This window comes from Coffea arabica, chromosome 6c, assembly GCF_036785885.1.
Source record: "Coffea arabica cultivar ET-39 chromosome 6c, Coffea Arabica ET-39 HiFi, whole genome shotgun sequence".
NCBI classification, from domain to species: Eukaryota; Viridiplantae; Streptophyta; class Magnoliopsida; order Gentianales; family Rubiaceae; genus Coffea; species Coffea arabica.
Window position 1 is genome coordinate 20,512,354 of NC_092320.1, and position 15,626 is coordinate 20,527,979.

The 15,626-nt window shown below is 46.7% G+C and overlaps 2 protein-coding genes across 2 annotated transcripts; both read left to right on the forward strand.

Moving 5' to 3' along the window:
- The first annotated feature begins 294 nt into the window (after nt 1–294).
- On the forward strand, nt 295–2,319 carry LOC113693114 (uncharacterized). Its single transcript, XM_072053515.1, has one exon. The coding sequence runs from the start codon at nt 295–297 to the stop codon at nt 2,317–2,319; it is 2,025 nt and encodes a 674-aa protein (XP_071909616.1).
- A 397-nt stretch (nt 2,320–2,716) lies between these two features.
- LOC113693115 (uncharacterized) lies at nt 2,717–5,590 on the forward strand. The gene is made up of 4 exons (XM_072053516.1): nt 2,717–2,938; nt 3,026–3,361; nt 3,431–4,714; nt 4,925–5,590. The coding sequence occupies exons 1-4, from the start codon at nt 2,717–2,719 to the stop codon at nt 5,588–5,590; spliced, it is 2,508 nt and encodes an 835-aa protein (XP_071909617.1).
- The last annotated feature ends 10,036 nt before the right edge of the window (nt 5,591–15,626 follow it).

Sequence of the window (15,626 nt, forward strand, 5' to 3'; positions counted from 1 at the left end):
ACTTCGACCGTGTAACCTCACTTCATTCCACCCGAGGTGAGATAATCGAGTTCACCTCTCCACATCAACAAGAGAGCTGATTTCGGTTGGACTAAGTACCCGCCAAAAATCACCTCTTCAATTGGCGCCGTCTGTGGGAACGAGACTACTACTAAAATGAGATCCACGCGCTCCAGAAGCGGAAGAGTTCCCTCAACTGGGGTTGGGCAGACCTCGGGGGCCCAGCAAGATCGCATCTCTGAAGAACAGGGGTCCCAAAGGACCCAACCCAATAACGAGGACGCCATCGCCAAGATGGCCGAATTCGTATCAGACAACCCTAACATTTTTGAGGAATTAGGGAGATACCTCAAAAGGCAGGGGAAAGAAAAGGCCGAGTCTTCCAAGCGGAGGCCAACGAATTCTCCTGAAGTGCCCTCAGGTGAGGACTCTGATGAGGGGCGTCTTTCTCGGAGTACCTCTAGGCGCACCTCTTCCAAGGCAACCTCCAAAATTGCCTCCATCTCCCTGGCGTTTTTCCGGGGACTGCTAGGGAAACGGGCCGAGGACCCACCTCGGCGTCCCGGAAGCCTAGCTTCTGACTACATGAGGGCTCCGCCCTTCACTGATGACATCAATGGGAAAATGGTGCCCCCGAATTTTAAACTTCCAAACTTGCACACCTATGACGGCCGAAGTGACCCCGAGAATCACCTCCGCGCCTTCATCTCCGCATTCCGACTCTACTGCGTCCCCGACGCCGTGATCTGTCGGGTTTTCCCCATCTTCCTATATGGGACTGTCCGGAAGTGGTTATGGAGTTTAGAACCAAGGAGCATTTCCTCCCTGGATGAGCTGATAGACCGGTTCATCCACCGCTTTGTGTCGTCCCAACCCATTACTAAAACTTCAGCTTACCTCCTGAATTTGCAACAGATTCCCGGCGAGTCACTGCGCTCATATGCGCAGAGGTTCAATGAGGAGAACGTACAGATACCTGATCAAAATGAGCAAGTTATCATAGCCGCTTTCACCAACGGGTTGATTGCGGGAATCTTCAACACCGAAATACATCGAGACTACCCCCGCACACTTCGGAAACTTTGGGAACAAGTTGACCAAGGAATCCAAAGTGAGGACGTGAATCGCATGAAGCGGAAGGCCCAAGCAGCCCGTACCGGGCAAGAATCCCGGAGGAGAAAGGACACCGGCCGAGCTGAACAAGGCCCCGGCAGCTCATCCAGCCAGTTCCGAGACCGCCGAAGCGTCTTCGATCGGATCGTGAAGGGGAGGTCGTCCACCTCGGATGCCGAGCTGACACCCCTCAATTCCAGCCGATCCCATGTTTTGGCTGTGATGAGGCAGAACCACCTCGGTCGAACTCCTCCTGAGATCCCAGGAAGAAGGGATAAGAGGAATTCCAACCTCTACTGTGCCTACCACCGAGATGTGGGGCACGAGACCGAAGACTGTAATGACTTGAAACGAGAAATTGAAAATCTGATCCGACAAGGATACCTGAAGCAATTCATCCGTAAAGATGGGGGCTTCAACCGAAGCGCCTCCCACCGGGAGAGCCGAGATCCTCACCGAGAAGACAGGCGGGACACTAAGTTTCAATGCCGAGATCCCGAGGACCGAAAGGGGGATCAGAGGCCTCCACGCGACGGATCACCAGGCTACGGCCCAAATATTGTCGGGGTGATCAACACCATCTCGGGTGGCCCCACGGGAGGAGACAGCCAGAACTCCCGAAAAAGGACCTACCGCCAAACCAGTATGGAGGTGGCCGAGCCAAGTTTCAAGCTGTCCGAGGATATAACCTATGGTCCCCGTGACCCTGTACCCGCCGCCTCCAGTAATCACGAGACCCTCGTGATCGAGATCATTACTAATAATTATATAGTCAAAAAGGTCTATGTTGACCCCGAAAGCTCGGTAGACGTCCTGTACTACCGAACTTTCGAGAGTTTGAAGCTGACCCGGGAGCAATTCACTCCGGTCAGAACTCCCCTTGTCGGTTTCGGGGGACACGTCGTCCACCCGGAGGGCATGGTGACCCTGATGGTAACTATCGGGTGTCATCCACGCTGCCGAACTGTGCTTGTCAGTTTTGCGGTGGTCAAAGCAGACTCCCCCTACAACATGCTGATAGGCCGGCCCACGCTCAACGCCTTGAGAGCCGTATACTCCACCTACCACCTGAGTTTTAAATTCTCAACACCTGCGGGGGTGGCCGAGGTGAGCAGCGACGTGGGCGCCGCCCGGGAATGCTACCTCGCCACCATTCAAGCAGCAGTCACACCCCGCCCTTACCGAGGTCAGAAGAAAAGAGACTAGCGGTCCTCTCCATAGACTGCATCGACCCTCAGAAGGCAGGAGAGCCCAACAGGCTTGAGTCCGGGGATGAGGTGGAACAAGTGGTCTTGAATGAAGCGAAACCTGACCAAGTGGTCCAAGTAGGGGCCGGACTCCCCTCACCCCTGAAAGAAGAAATGATCTCCCTGATCGAGGACCACCGGGACGTCTTCGCGTGGTCCGCAGATGAAGTGGTCGGAGTGCCACCCGAGCTCATGATTCACCAACTCAACGTTAACCCACAGGCCCGACCTGTGCGGCAGAAACGAAGGCATTTCGGCCCCGAACGTAGCAAGGCATATCAGATGAGGTCAACAAACTCTTGCCCGCCAACATGATCCATGAGATCCAATACCCCACCTGGCTGTCCAATCCAATCATGGTCAAAAAGGACATCGGTGGATGGAAAATGTGTGTGGACTTCACCGACTTCAATAAGGCCTGCCCCAAAGATTGCTACCCCCTGCCGAGAATAGACGCCCTCGTCGACTCGGCAATGGGACACGTGATCCTCTGCTTCCTGGATGCCTTCAAAGGGTATCATCAGATAGGAATGAGTGAAGAGAATCAAGAGAAAACGGCGTTCTACACGGACCAATGTGTTTATTGTTATACTACCATGCCGTTCGGTCTAAAGAACGCCGGGGCGACCTACTAAAAACTGATCAACTGACTCTTCAAGAATCAGATCGACCGCAATGTGGAGGCCTATGTGGACGACATCCTCGTCAAAAGTCTCACCACTTCATCCTTTCTGTCAGACGTGAGGGAGGTCTTCGGTGTCCTACGGGACTTAAGGATGAAGCTAAATTCCAAAAAGTGCGTCTTCGGAGTCACCTCGAAAAAATTCTTGGGGTATCTGGTTTCCCACCGGGGAATCGAGACCAACCCCGACAAGGTCAAAGCCATTCAGGACATGTCCCCACCTCGGAACATCCGAGAAGTCCAAAAGCTGAATGGACGCCTGGCCGCGTTGAATCGCTTCTTGCCCCAATCTGTTGAGAAAGCTCTGCCCTTCTTTAAGGTGCTAAAAAAGGCTGATCAGTTTACCTGGACTGAGGAGTGTCAGGTTGCCTTCGACAAGTTAAAGTAGTACCTCCATCACCTACCAACTCTCGCTTCACCTCGGCCCGAGAAGAAGCTATACCTCTACCTCTCCGCAGCCGACGAGGCTGTTAGCGCTGTTCTTATCCGGGATGAGTGCACTCAAGTGCCAGTCTACTACGTCAGCCGAGCTCTCCCCGGGCCAGAGACTCGATACACTCAGGTGGAAAAACTGGTGTTGGAACTAATCCATGCAGCTCGGCGACTGAAACCCTACTTCCTTACTCATCCCATCTTCGTCAGGACCGACCAGCCCATTCGGCAGATATTGGTGCGACCCGAGCCTTCCGGTCGCCTCACCAAGTGGGCTGTCGAATTGGCAGAGTATGACTTGTCATATGAGCCCCGCACAGCCATAAAAGCACAACCTTTAGCCGACTTCCTTGCCGAACTCACCTTCACAGAAGGTCAAGAGTCCACCTCCGCCTTTGTCGAGGTGTCCACCCCATCCCTGTGGACATTGTATGTAGATGGATCCTCTAATGGAGAGGGCAGCGGAGCTGGATTCTCCCAGGGAGAAGTGTGCACGTACGCCCTCCGCTTTGGCTTCCCAGCCACCAATAATGAAGTCGAGTACGAGGCCTTAATTGCTGGACTCCAGCTGGCCCGCAAGCTTGGCGCCCAGCGAATCCACGTCCGCAGTGACTCCCAACTCGTTGTACGCCAAGTTCTTGGTGAATACGAGGCCAAGGATGAGACCATGCAACGGTACCTCTCCAAAGTTCACCAACTCACCGCGTACTTCGAGTCTTTCGAAATCCAAAGAATACCCCGGTCCCAAAATAAGCGAGCCGACGCCTTATCCCGACTGGCTTCTACGTCATTCTCTGATCTCAACAAAACAGTTTTAGTGGAAGTCCTGAGTGAACCGGGATACGTGGAAGAGGTGGCCTGTCCCGTGCACTCTGAAGACACTTGGATGACCCCGTTCATCCTTTTCTTGGGTCAGGGAACCCTCCCCGAAGACCGAGCCGAGGCGAGAAGGATACAACGTAAGGCGGCTCGGTACGCTCTCCGCGATGGAGAGCTGTACAAACGCTCCTATTTCGGCCCATGGCTGAGGTGTGTCACTCCCGAAACAGGACGCCACGTCCTCCACGAGATCCACGAAGGTCTGTGTGGAGGTCACGTCGGCCACAGAATGCTAGCCAAGAAGGTTTTGCTTCTTGGATTTTTCTGGCCCTTTGTTCGGCAAGACGCCCAGGACCTCGTTCTCGACTGTCCTTCCTGCCAAGTCTACGCACCCGAGCACCACCAGCCCTCAAATTTCATGGTTCCCATCACCTCACCCTGACCGTTTGAGCAATGGGGGACAGACATCATAGGTCCTTTCCCCAGAACCGCCGGGGGTTATACATTCCTGATAATCGCTGTGAATTACTTCACCAAGTGGGTGGAGGCCGAGCCTCTGAGGACCATCACCAGATTGACAATTCAAAAATTCTTTTGAAAATGCATTGTCTGCCGCTTCGGCATACCTCAGGTCATCATCTCGGACAACGGGAGGCAGTTTGCCGAGAACCCCTTCAAAACTTGGTGCAAAAACCTCGGCATCAAACAACATTTCACTTCGGTGGGCCACCCCCAGGCCAACGGTCAAGCAGAAAACTTCAACCGAACTCTCTTGCATGGTCTCAAGACCCGACTACACCGAGTTGGAACATCTTGGGTCGAAGAACTCCCCAGTGTCCTGTGGTCTTATCGGACCACGCCGAGGTCAGCCACGCAAGAGACCCCCTTCTCTTTGACCTACGGAGCCGAGGCTGTCATCCCTACCGAGATCCTTATCCCCAACCCTCGGCTCGCAGCCTATGCAGCCGAGGTGAACAACGAAGAGAGACAGCTGGATCTCGACCTCGTCGATGAGCAAAGGGACCTCGCCTCAGCTCGGATAGCCTCCTACAAGAGTACTTTGGCCCACTATTACAATGCCCGCGTCAGACACCGTAGATTCCAGTCAGGGAACTTGGTTCTCAGAAAAAACTCAGTCAGCCGAGCTGAACCGCAAGGGAAATTGTACCCGAAATGGGAAGGCCCTTACCGAGTTGTGGAATCTAACCTTAAGGGATATTGTAAACTGAGCTACCGGGATGGCTCATTAGTGCCGAGGTCTTGGCACGCCGAGAACCTTAAGTTGTATTATGCTTGAACATTTTACTAAGTTGTGACTTCATATGTCTTGTTATTTTCAACACTCGGATGTTACACATCCGCTATCAAAAAAATAAGGGGGACAAGTAAGGGACGAAGCGAGAAATAAAAAGTGCCGAGATGAGAAAAAATAGACATTTCATTTAAAGAGACAAGGCAATACAAAAAAACATGACCGGGATCAGAAGTGCTGCTAAGCACCTCCCACCTCGGCGTCCCACCTAAACACCTAACGAGTCTAGTCTTCCGTCTCGGCTCCATTCCCGGTCTTGGCTCCCTCCTGGGCAGCCTTCTCGCTGGTCTCTTCCCCGCCGGGGTGAAGCTCATCCCCTCCAGGCACTTCGCCCACCTTCTCGCCGAGGTCTCCATCAATTTCCTCCCCCTCGTCCTCCTCGAACGCTTCATCGAGTTCGGACAGCCACTTATTGAACTCCTCCTGGACTTTGGCCAGATTCCTTCCCGCCTGGAGGCCCTCGGCCAACCGATCGCACAACTCCTTAGAGTTCTCGTTGTAGTTGGCATGGTTCCTAAAGGACTCCAAGGCTTCGGAGGAGAGGTGAGCTGCGACCTCGTCCACGGCTGAAGTGAAGCCGAACATAAAGCTCGGCGTGAGCAGTTGGCCGAGATCCCTAGTGAAGGGCTCAGACTTCCGAAATGCGTCCACGGCCGAGACTCTAGCACCCTCGAGATCTTGTTCATGGGACTTCTTCACCTCGTCCCCCCTCTTCTGCTCTTCCTCGAGAGCTGATTTGAGACTATTCATTGTAGTCTCGGTCTCCTCACCCTTAGTTTCGGCTTCCTGAAGTCGCCTTTAAAACTCCGATTTCTCGGATTCGGACACCGCCAGTTTTTTCTCCAACTTAGAGATCTGTTTCTGCAGCTTGCCTGTGTCCTGCTCCTCGACCAGAGCACAGTATCGGTGTGTCATCTCGGCCACAAAGGCTGAGTTGGAAGCTGTGGTCACCATGAGACTTTGAACCATCTCGGCCGGGGTCAGCTTCTTCATGAACTCCAAGTCCCTTGGCAAGGTGGAGTGCATCACTAGCTCTTGGGCAACCCGAGGATGGTTGCACCTGTCGTTGACCGTAACTTTCCAATTCGGACACCAATGCTCGCCGGGGTGTGTCTTCTCCTTCCCGGAAAACACCGGGGGGCTATGGAAACGATTCCATAGCGAGGTCCCCGAGACTGCATTTACAGGAGGTTTCAGCTGCTTGCCTCGGCCATGAGGAGGGGGGAGTGCCGTAGTGACCACTTCGAGGGGTACCCCTTCGGGCACCGGCGAGGTGGATCCTGAGGTTACGGCGGCCGAGCTACTTTGCGTGGCTGTAGTAGGAGTGTCCTGGGCTGCCGAGATCTTGGCCGCCTGTCCTTTTTTCTTCTTTGGCTGAGGTGCCGAGGTCTCACCAGAGTCTTTCCTCTTCGACCTCTTGGCCACCTCGGTTGAGCCAGCAGTGATGATGTCGGACAACTTGACCACTGCACAAGAACCAAACATTATTATTTGCCACAGCCGAAGTGAAAGAAAAGTTATGAAAGAAAAATTACAAGGTCTCGTAAGTTTAGTGGAAAAGAAAGGAGGCTTGGTAGGACTGATCATGGCTCGACTGATTCCCCCATCGACCAGCACGGCCTCGGGGTAGTCATTACTGAACAGCCGAAGTCCAGACCCCATCAACTTCTGGAAGGACCCCTCTTCGTGGTCCCCAACTGAGGGGTCGGCCTTTGATTTAATGGGCCTCCACCAAAAATTCCAAGGGAAGTCCACGGCTGGAACGAAGACGAAGTCACGCTTCCAGTTCTTTATCGAAGAGGGAGCACCGATCACGAGTTTTGGGATGGAGTTATTCCGATTGCAGATGTAGAACCATCCCTTGTCCGTCCCGTGTGCCTTGAGAGTGTAGCATCGGCGGAAGAGGTCCACGGAAGGAGTCACCTCTTGATGTCGGCACAACATCTCGAACCCCACGAGAATGCGGACCGCGTTCGGGGTGAGTTGGGTAATTCTCACGTGGAAGTGACGAAGTACGTCCCTGAAGAATCTCGACGTCTGCATTCTCAGCCCAACTTCCAGCTGTTGGACGTAGATCGCCACCATGCCCATAGGGGGCTTCTCGGCTGAGTCGTCTGGCCCAAGCGAGGTGATGAGATACCCCGGCCGGAAGGGATATTTCCTTATCACCCTCTCAGCCCTGTCTCTTCCCATACGACTTCTAAATTTCGGCATCTTGCCGAAGTCTATGTTAGCTACATCTTTCAGAGTGATTGGCTGCAATACGCCCTCGTCGTGCGGTATCTCAGTTCCGAGCTCGCTATTGTAGACGACCTCGGAACCACCCTCACTCATCTCGGATGACTCCGAATCCGAGGCTGCCTCGCTGGTTCCCACTTCGGCCGACCCCTCCGTATCACTAGGGGTAGATCTCTCTGAGCTGGATGAAGTCGGCACCTCCAAGGTGTCCGGTCCCTCCTCGATCTGGTAGCTCGGTGTCACAGTTTCTTTATGGGTCTTAGCTATTTTGGCCATGTGTGTAAGACGAGATGGAAAGAAAGATACTTACTGTTGACTATGGTATCGAACGAAGATGATGACTTCGGCTGTAATCTCGGCTGGCAGGATTGATCTCGGCAACACTCGTAAATTTTGCAAGTCGCGGGCAAAGAAAGAAAGTGATGGGCCATACGGTGAAAAGGACCCCCTATTTATAAGGGTTTGGGGGGAATCCGAAGAGGCGGCAAGAATGTGAAAGGACGGCCACGTTCGAATTCAAAATGCCGTGCCTCCCTCTCTCCTCATTAATGCCCCGTCCTTTCGACTGACACCCTTTGCACGAAACGTTCCACTACTTCACGACGCGACGGTTACCAATGATCACGTCCTGTCAACTGACTCGCCCACGTGTCACGTCCTCGCATCTTCCGGAGCAGTTTCGGGACCCCGACTCTTTACGATTTCGGCACAAGGAAGCCTCGGTACCTCCCTGGCCCGGAGCTCCCGAGGCTTGGGGGGCTTATTGAGGATGCTCACCTCGGCCACCCCGCATGTCTGAGGTGAACCCACCTCGTCCCTCATCAGAGCTCATCCGTGTCTTGGGCATAACCCCTGAGCTCGGCCGGATCCCTAGTCTACCGTGCAGGTGACCTCGGCACCTCCACCTCAGCTGCACGCTGATGATGTCGAGCCACCTGACATCACCCGGGACCAGTGCTTTATCTGAAAAGCACTGGAGGCACTTAATGGCACCTGCACAATACTCTCCGTCATCATACCCATAAGGCTACAGTGTCAGGGTCAGGCCTCCTGACAGGGGACAGAGCCGTAATGCCAGAGAGTGGGTCCCACTAGCATGAGCCTTCCGTCCTGTCCTCTACTCTCCTCCTATAAATACCCCACACACACTCCCAACAAGTAAGCACACTGTTTATTCTCATATACTACTATTTTTCTCGTTCTCATACTAACTTGATCGTCGGAGTGATCTTAGGGGAAAAGCCCCGCCTTCCACTTCGACCGTGCAACCTCATTTCATTCCACCCGAGGTGAGATAATCGAGTTCACCTCTCCACATCAACAAGAGAGCTGATTTCGGTTGGACTAAGTACCCGCCAAAAATCACCTCTTCACCAAGCATACATTGTAAAAGTGGAAAGAAATTCTTGTCACTATATATACCCTATTTCACGTGCGCTAGGCGTGCCTAACAATCTGTTAATGGAGCACATCAGCTTCAAATATATATGTTACAATTGTTGATTTATACAAAGTCTACAAGTTATTTAGGCTATAATTTTCAAGTCAACCAACTAGATGAAAAATTGAAATCCAGTGTATTTAGTTTAAGTTTTTTTTCTTGCGCGCAGGTTAGTTTAAGGTTTTTGTTAGTTGAAATTTCATTACCCATCAAGACCCCACATTTTGCTTTCTTGCACATGGGGTATATAAATAATATTGATTGCAAATATCCTTGTGAAAAAAATTTTATTTTAGCAAGACCGCTATTCTTTATTTATTGATACAGCATTCTAGCTAGTTTATAAGAAGCCATTTTAAAAGGAAACACCATCTTAATTTTTAGGTTTATCTAATTTAGATAGAGTAAATCTTTTATACACTGACAGCGTATATACTATCACGGTTAGATACATGATACATAAATAACATTTGGAATTCAAATTTAAATTTAAATGAATTGTCATATATTCAATAGTGATAGTGTATGTATTGTCAATATATAAAAGATTAATCCATATAGATATCAGTCATAACTATGGTTTATTGTGTTTAGTTTGGTGGTTACCTTTATTCAGGGTCTACGATGCCTTGTACTATGTGAAGAATGAATTCGAATACACAAACAACAAGTTGACAAATTTGGCTAGGGTAAAAAGTCATTATCAGTTATGTACCAACTTAAACTTCAGCGTCTGATTTCTGAAAAGTTTGTTATGTTACAACATTTTACCAATTATGCTTACTAAATTAAGTGCTTAGTTACTTACTCTACGTATTCAATCCTTCCTTCTTGAGTTCATGTGGCATTTGCTGCTGCAAAAGAGAATTGTCAAATGTAGGGAAATTGAGAAGAAAAAAGAGTGATCTCCTAGCAAATTTAGTGATCTTGAGCGAGGGAAAATTGAGTGTTATTTAGTCTGATTCTCCTTGAATTTTTGAAATCTTGAATGTCTATGCACCATATCAACCTAGTATATGAAATTTGCAAATAGCTGGTCATAAAATGAAATTTAGAAGCAATTCACTCTCTTTTTTTTGTGGGCAAAGCCCCAAATTGGGGTCGGGATGCCATCCCTTAATTTATTTATATTGAGAAAGAGTACAGCGAATTGGAGGGGGGCAAAACCTGACATCTGTTAAAGTAAAATAGACAGCTAAGGTAATACGCACATATGGAAAAAACTGCTATTCTGAACACATAACAGATGAATTGAAAGAAATCATCCACATGAGGGTGTCCCACATTTGAGGGATTTTGAGTGAGCATGGGAATTTGATTTAACATCTTGACGTGTTTGTATTGTTTGAGCTGTTTTTTTTTTTTTTGAGAGCTGCTTCCTCGCTTTCTTTGAAATAACTTGGGTAAATTGCTCGTGAACTAGGTTCTGGTCTTGATCTCTATCTTTATCGCGTTGTGAATCATCTTCGTTTTCTTCATTTTTGTCATCCTTGCATATTGTTCTTGAATGACGAAGAGGCTTTTGATACATGAGGGGGATCTTACCATGTATTTTCTTCCATTTAAGCTCTTCGAACACATCTTTAAATTGTGGCACATCTTTAATCTGTGGCTTTTGAGGCATAGAGGATTCGTTTCTGTTCTTATACTTGTACCCACAAAGGGTGTGTCTCCAACTGACACAACATCACGTGGATCATGAATTTGGTCTACTTTCACGAGCGCACCGTTTGCCACATCAGACGTAATTCCAGTACTTTGCTGTGAGGAGTTGCCAGTCTCCATCGCCTTCTCTTTCGATGCAGCCTCTGTGGATGCGCCATTTGCTGGTTGAATGGAATAGTCATCCTCAGACTCTGGATCAGTGAATTCCCCATCATGAAGTGGATTCGAAGTCGAAGTCTGCAGCCCAACATCTGATCCATGCTCCGGCTCCACAACCCAATCTACGACAATAGCAGACTTTGCAGCTTCTCCCTTATGGCTTTGCCCAATATTCGGTTGGAGATCATCAGGATTAATAGTATCCAAAACAAAATGTGAATTATTCCCTAAAATGGCAACCTCTGGAATTGTCTGAACATGAGCCTCGACTGTCACACCCGACTTGCCCTTCTTTGGAGCATAAATTTGTGTTGGTTCACGATCGTTTATTGTTCTGTTAGCCTTCAAAGGATGAAGAATAGGATTTTTTTTAAAACATTAATCTTGAGTATGCCCAATCTTTGCACAATGATGGCAAAATTCTGGCCAAAACTCATAATCAATTTTTTGCCATGCGCCCTTAGAGTCATCACCAATCCAAATACGTTGAGTACTTCGATACATCTAACTCAATTAACACTCTAGCTACGGATGGCCTACGAAAATCTAAAGTTGCGGCATCAACCTTCAACGGCCTCCCAAGAAGTGATGCAATCTTATTCAAATACTTCATATTAAAGAACGGAAGAGGAAGCTCAGGAAAAGATACCCAGATAGGAGCAATTGATGCTTCATGATCTGCCTTGAAATTGATAGTCCATTTGGAGATGGTCATGGGAGAATTCTGCACGAACCATGATCTTCGGACAAAAAGACGCATGTAATCCTTTTCCAGACATGGGCAAAAAAGCACATGATTGTTATCTAATAAGCCAACTGGGTAATCCCCTTTCAATCCAAGCGAAACAACAAATTTTCTAATAAGCTCCATAGGAGGCCTGCTATACGCAAACCTGCCCACAAGAAAATTCTTAAATGGTTCAGAAAGAGTTAAAATTTCTTCACGAGATATCAAAAGTGCCGGCTCCCCACGAAAGGTTGAAAGCTGGCCAAAATCCGGAATAATGTCATTGCATGACTTAGCAGCTGCGTTGCCTGTTAAATCAGCAGCAAAAGACTTCACCACAGGAGGTTTTCCGGCCACCCCTAAGGGCAGATAGGGCGTCATAGCCGCGCCGGCCATAGAGAAGCACAGACTCTGAGTAATCCCTCTAAATTAGGGACATTTATTCAAACAGTTTTCTTGTACCTGGAGACGTTGTTAGGAGTGGTGCCGTAGTCAGTAGCGAGCGGCAAGTGTGAGGCGGTCCGCTAGGCAGTTGTGGCAGTTGACGCTTCAGGTGCGGATAACGGAGGAAGAGTTTCGTTTTCACTTGGACATTTTGTCAAACATGTGGTAGGCCTGATTTTAGCTCACATGTCTCTTGAACATTGGCCGAATGTAAATCCCAAAAATTTTTTGCCAACAATCAAAGGATGAAAAGAAAAAAATGGATGATAAGAAGAAGCTCGGTTAGTTGTTCAGAAGAAGCAAAATCAGTGTTTTAGGTAGGTAGATCTGAGAAGCTATGTAAGAGGTACGAAGAACTTTGAGATACGACATTTAAAGACAGATGGATGACGTACCCTCAAAGTCAAAAATAAGTTAGTATATCAAATAAAATTTGATTTAGAGCTTCCATGACAAACTATAAAGAAACATAGTATAACTAGAAGCTCAAGATTAAGAAAAATAAAATTGATTAGTTCGCACCCATCATTTTTGGGTAAGCTGTAAATTCACCTCTAGGTACATAAGTAAAACCTAGATGGTTTGCCATTTCTACGAAAATATAGTAACACACTTTTGCTTTTTGAGAGTATCAGTTCAGGGTAGCGAGAGATATATCCGGGCAAAAAGAGTGATGAAAGATGCAATTGGCAGCTTAATCTCTGGTAGTGTTTTTTTTTTCCTCAAGTGTGTTTATGTATACACTTAGATAAACATATAAACGTACAAGCACACATAGGATCAATGAGAGAATCCACACTCTCATTGCACGTATAGGATGCATGATTACAGGAATTTTATAGGCTTAATTCAACTTGAGACCTCTTAAATTATAAACACACTCTCATTTTAATCTTTAAACTTCAGTTTTAGACAAAAAAAATGTAATTGGATACGTAAAAATCAATTGGTAATTTCTACATTCAATTTTTTAGATAAGCAATTTCTATATTCAAACAGAACAGCAGTGGGCTGAAAAAAATTAGTGTTAAGTAGGAGTACTTAACTTTGAAAGTTGCAGTCTAAAATCCTCTTGTAATTTTGCACATTACCAAATGACATCCTAAAGTTTCAACATGTCTATATAAAGTGTTAGGTTTTAGGGACACTATGCAGCGGAAAAATAAAAATTTTTCCCTAAAACTATTCAGGAATCACCCTAGATTTTACGTATGATGCATTAAAAGGAGGGTTATAGGATTACCTTAATCCTTGCGGCGTCTCCCTGCAGTGTTGTTGAGGATGGTCAGCCCTTGAACAGTCCAGCCGTCCTGCCTCTACTGATATCCACGCTAGAGCAACCCTGGGTCGTCTCACGAACTATGTATTGAAGAGCAAGAAAAAGTTGCTAGCCCTTCTTGCTCTTATTCGAAGTATGTGACGCTCACAGACTCTCCCTTTTGCCTTTTTTTGTTACCTTCACCCTCTCAGCCCCTCCTCTATCTCTCCCTTAGGAGTTAAAAGGAGAGACAGAGATAATAAGATAGAATGATGAGTCTTGCTGTCTGATTCAAAATCAAACGATAAGACTTTATCACACAAGACTCTATCTATCAGTTATCTGACAGATAAGAGATAATCGTTCACTCTTATCTACTCAAATAGGCCTGGGATTTATTTTCTTTTAAAATTAAACCCCGATAATTTACACAGTGTTAATCCAGGATTAAATCTCTATTGCGTGTGACCCAATAGGTCCCGAATAAATTGGTAATAATTATGGTTTAATAATTAGATAAAATAAACGACTTTATTTTATCATAACTTATAACAAAACATCAATCCACAATTCTAGACCACGAGCAGTGTCTAGCAACATATCGCGATTGCCCAATTCCTCGGAATTAGTCAAGGGAATTTGACCTAACCTTTGCGTGAAAAATCACCGTGTAATTATTATCCTTTCACCAAAGATATCCAATTAGTCAGGAATAAGGAATAAGTGCCAATTCCCTGATGACTAATTAAGTTTCTCTAGTTCCCGAAATTTACCCTGAATTAGGTTAAATTGAAGACATTCTTTAATTTATCTAATAGTCGACTTTAGGGTTAATTTTCTACTAGTGGCCATCCGGATATCAACTCCTTCTATCAGAGTAGTAAATTCTATCTTGATCACCCATTTTCTTTACGTGCTTCGCACTACATCCAACTTCTACACTTTAAGGTACTCATGAAGAGTAACAAGTAATTAGAGTCAAAATGTAGTGATTCACACTCAAGCTACTATGGTGATCTTAAGTCGTAGGATCACTTACACAATTTTTCACTAGAGATACACCATTGGCACTAGATAGATATCCTAACGGAATCTCTAAACGGATCACTCCAATGCATTTGAACTCTTCAAATCATCTACACATTAGCCTAGATATCTTCATACCATGGTTGATGAGAACAACCACTAATTACCTTAATCAGAGACTAACTGTGTACTAGTTTTACCGTACTAAAGATGTCCTATTTCATTAGTACTATAACTAGGGAATTCTAAGAATATTACTATAAATGCGATTGATATCTCATGGTCACCAACTCTTGTGACTACCATCACATCAGTAAATATTCTAAGGATTTTATCGGTTATAACTAATATTTAACAGATAAATAAGAAGTTATTAAAATACAAAACATATAATAAGGAATGCATAAAATAAAACAAATACATTGTTTTAGGGCATACACTCCAACATAAAGTCATTGTAGTTTTATGAGAAGTGGAAAGTAGATTGAAAGGTGGTCACAATCCCCGCCGTTTTATTCTGTGTTAAGGGGCTAAACCCCTCTCTTGTAACCAAAAGAAAAAAAAGATTGAAAGCATGTTTGATTATTGTGATCGAACCAAACGCACATGATATGTAATAATCGGATCCACTTAACCTTGTATGGTTTGCATAATTATCCACTTAACTTTTCTACCGTTTGTGTGTTTATCCACATAATACTCTCAATATTTTTATGCAAGGTGTTTACACCATTATTTGATTTAGTAATTAAGAAAGAACAATAGTGGTATTTCAACTAATAACACCATGAAGGTTATCTTCTATTAAGTTTTGACTTTATATGAAACCATGATGGAAGTTATATAGATATTTTCAAAAGTTAGATATGCGAAACCACGGGGTTGCTAATTTTGACGAATATGATGCGTGCGCAACCCGTGGAAGGTGTTTGGCATCACTGAAGCTGAAGCCCTTGCCATGGCCGGTTCTTGATCCGTGAAGAATGTTCTCGGCGGCTTACCGGACATGGCTTCTAGAATGGTTTGGAACAACCATTTGTAGGAATCAACACCATCATCATAT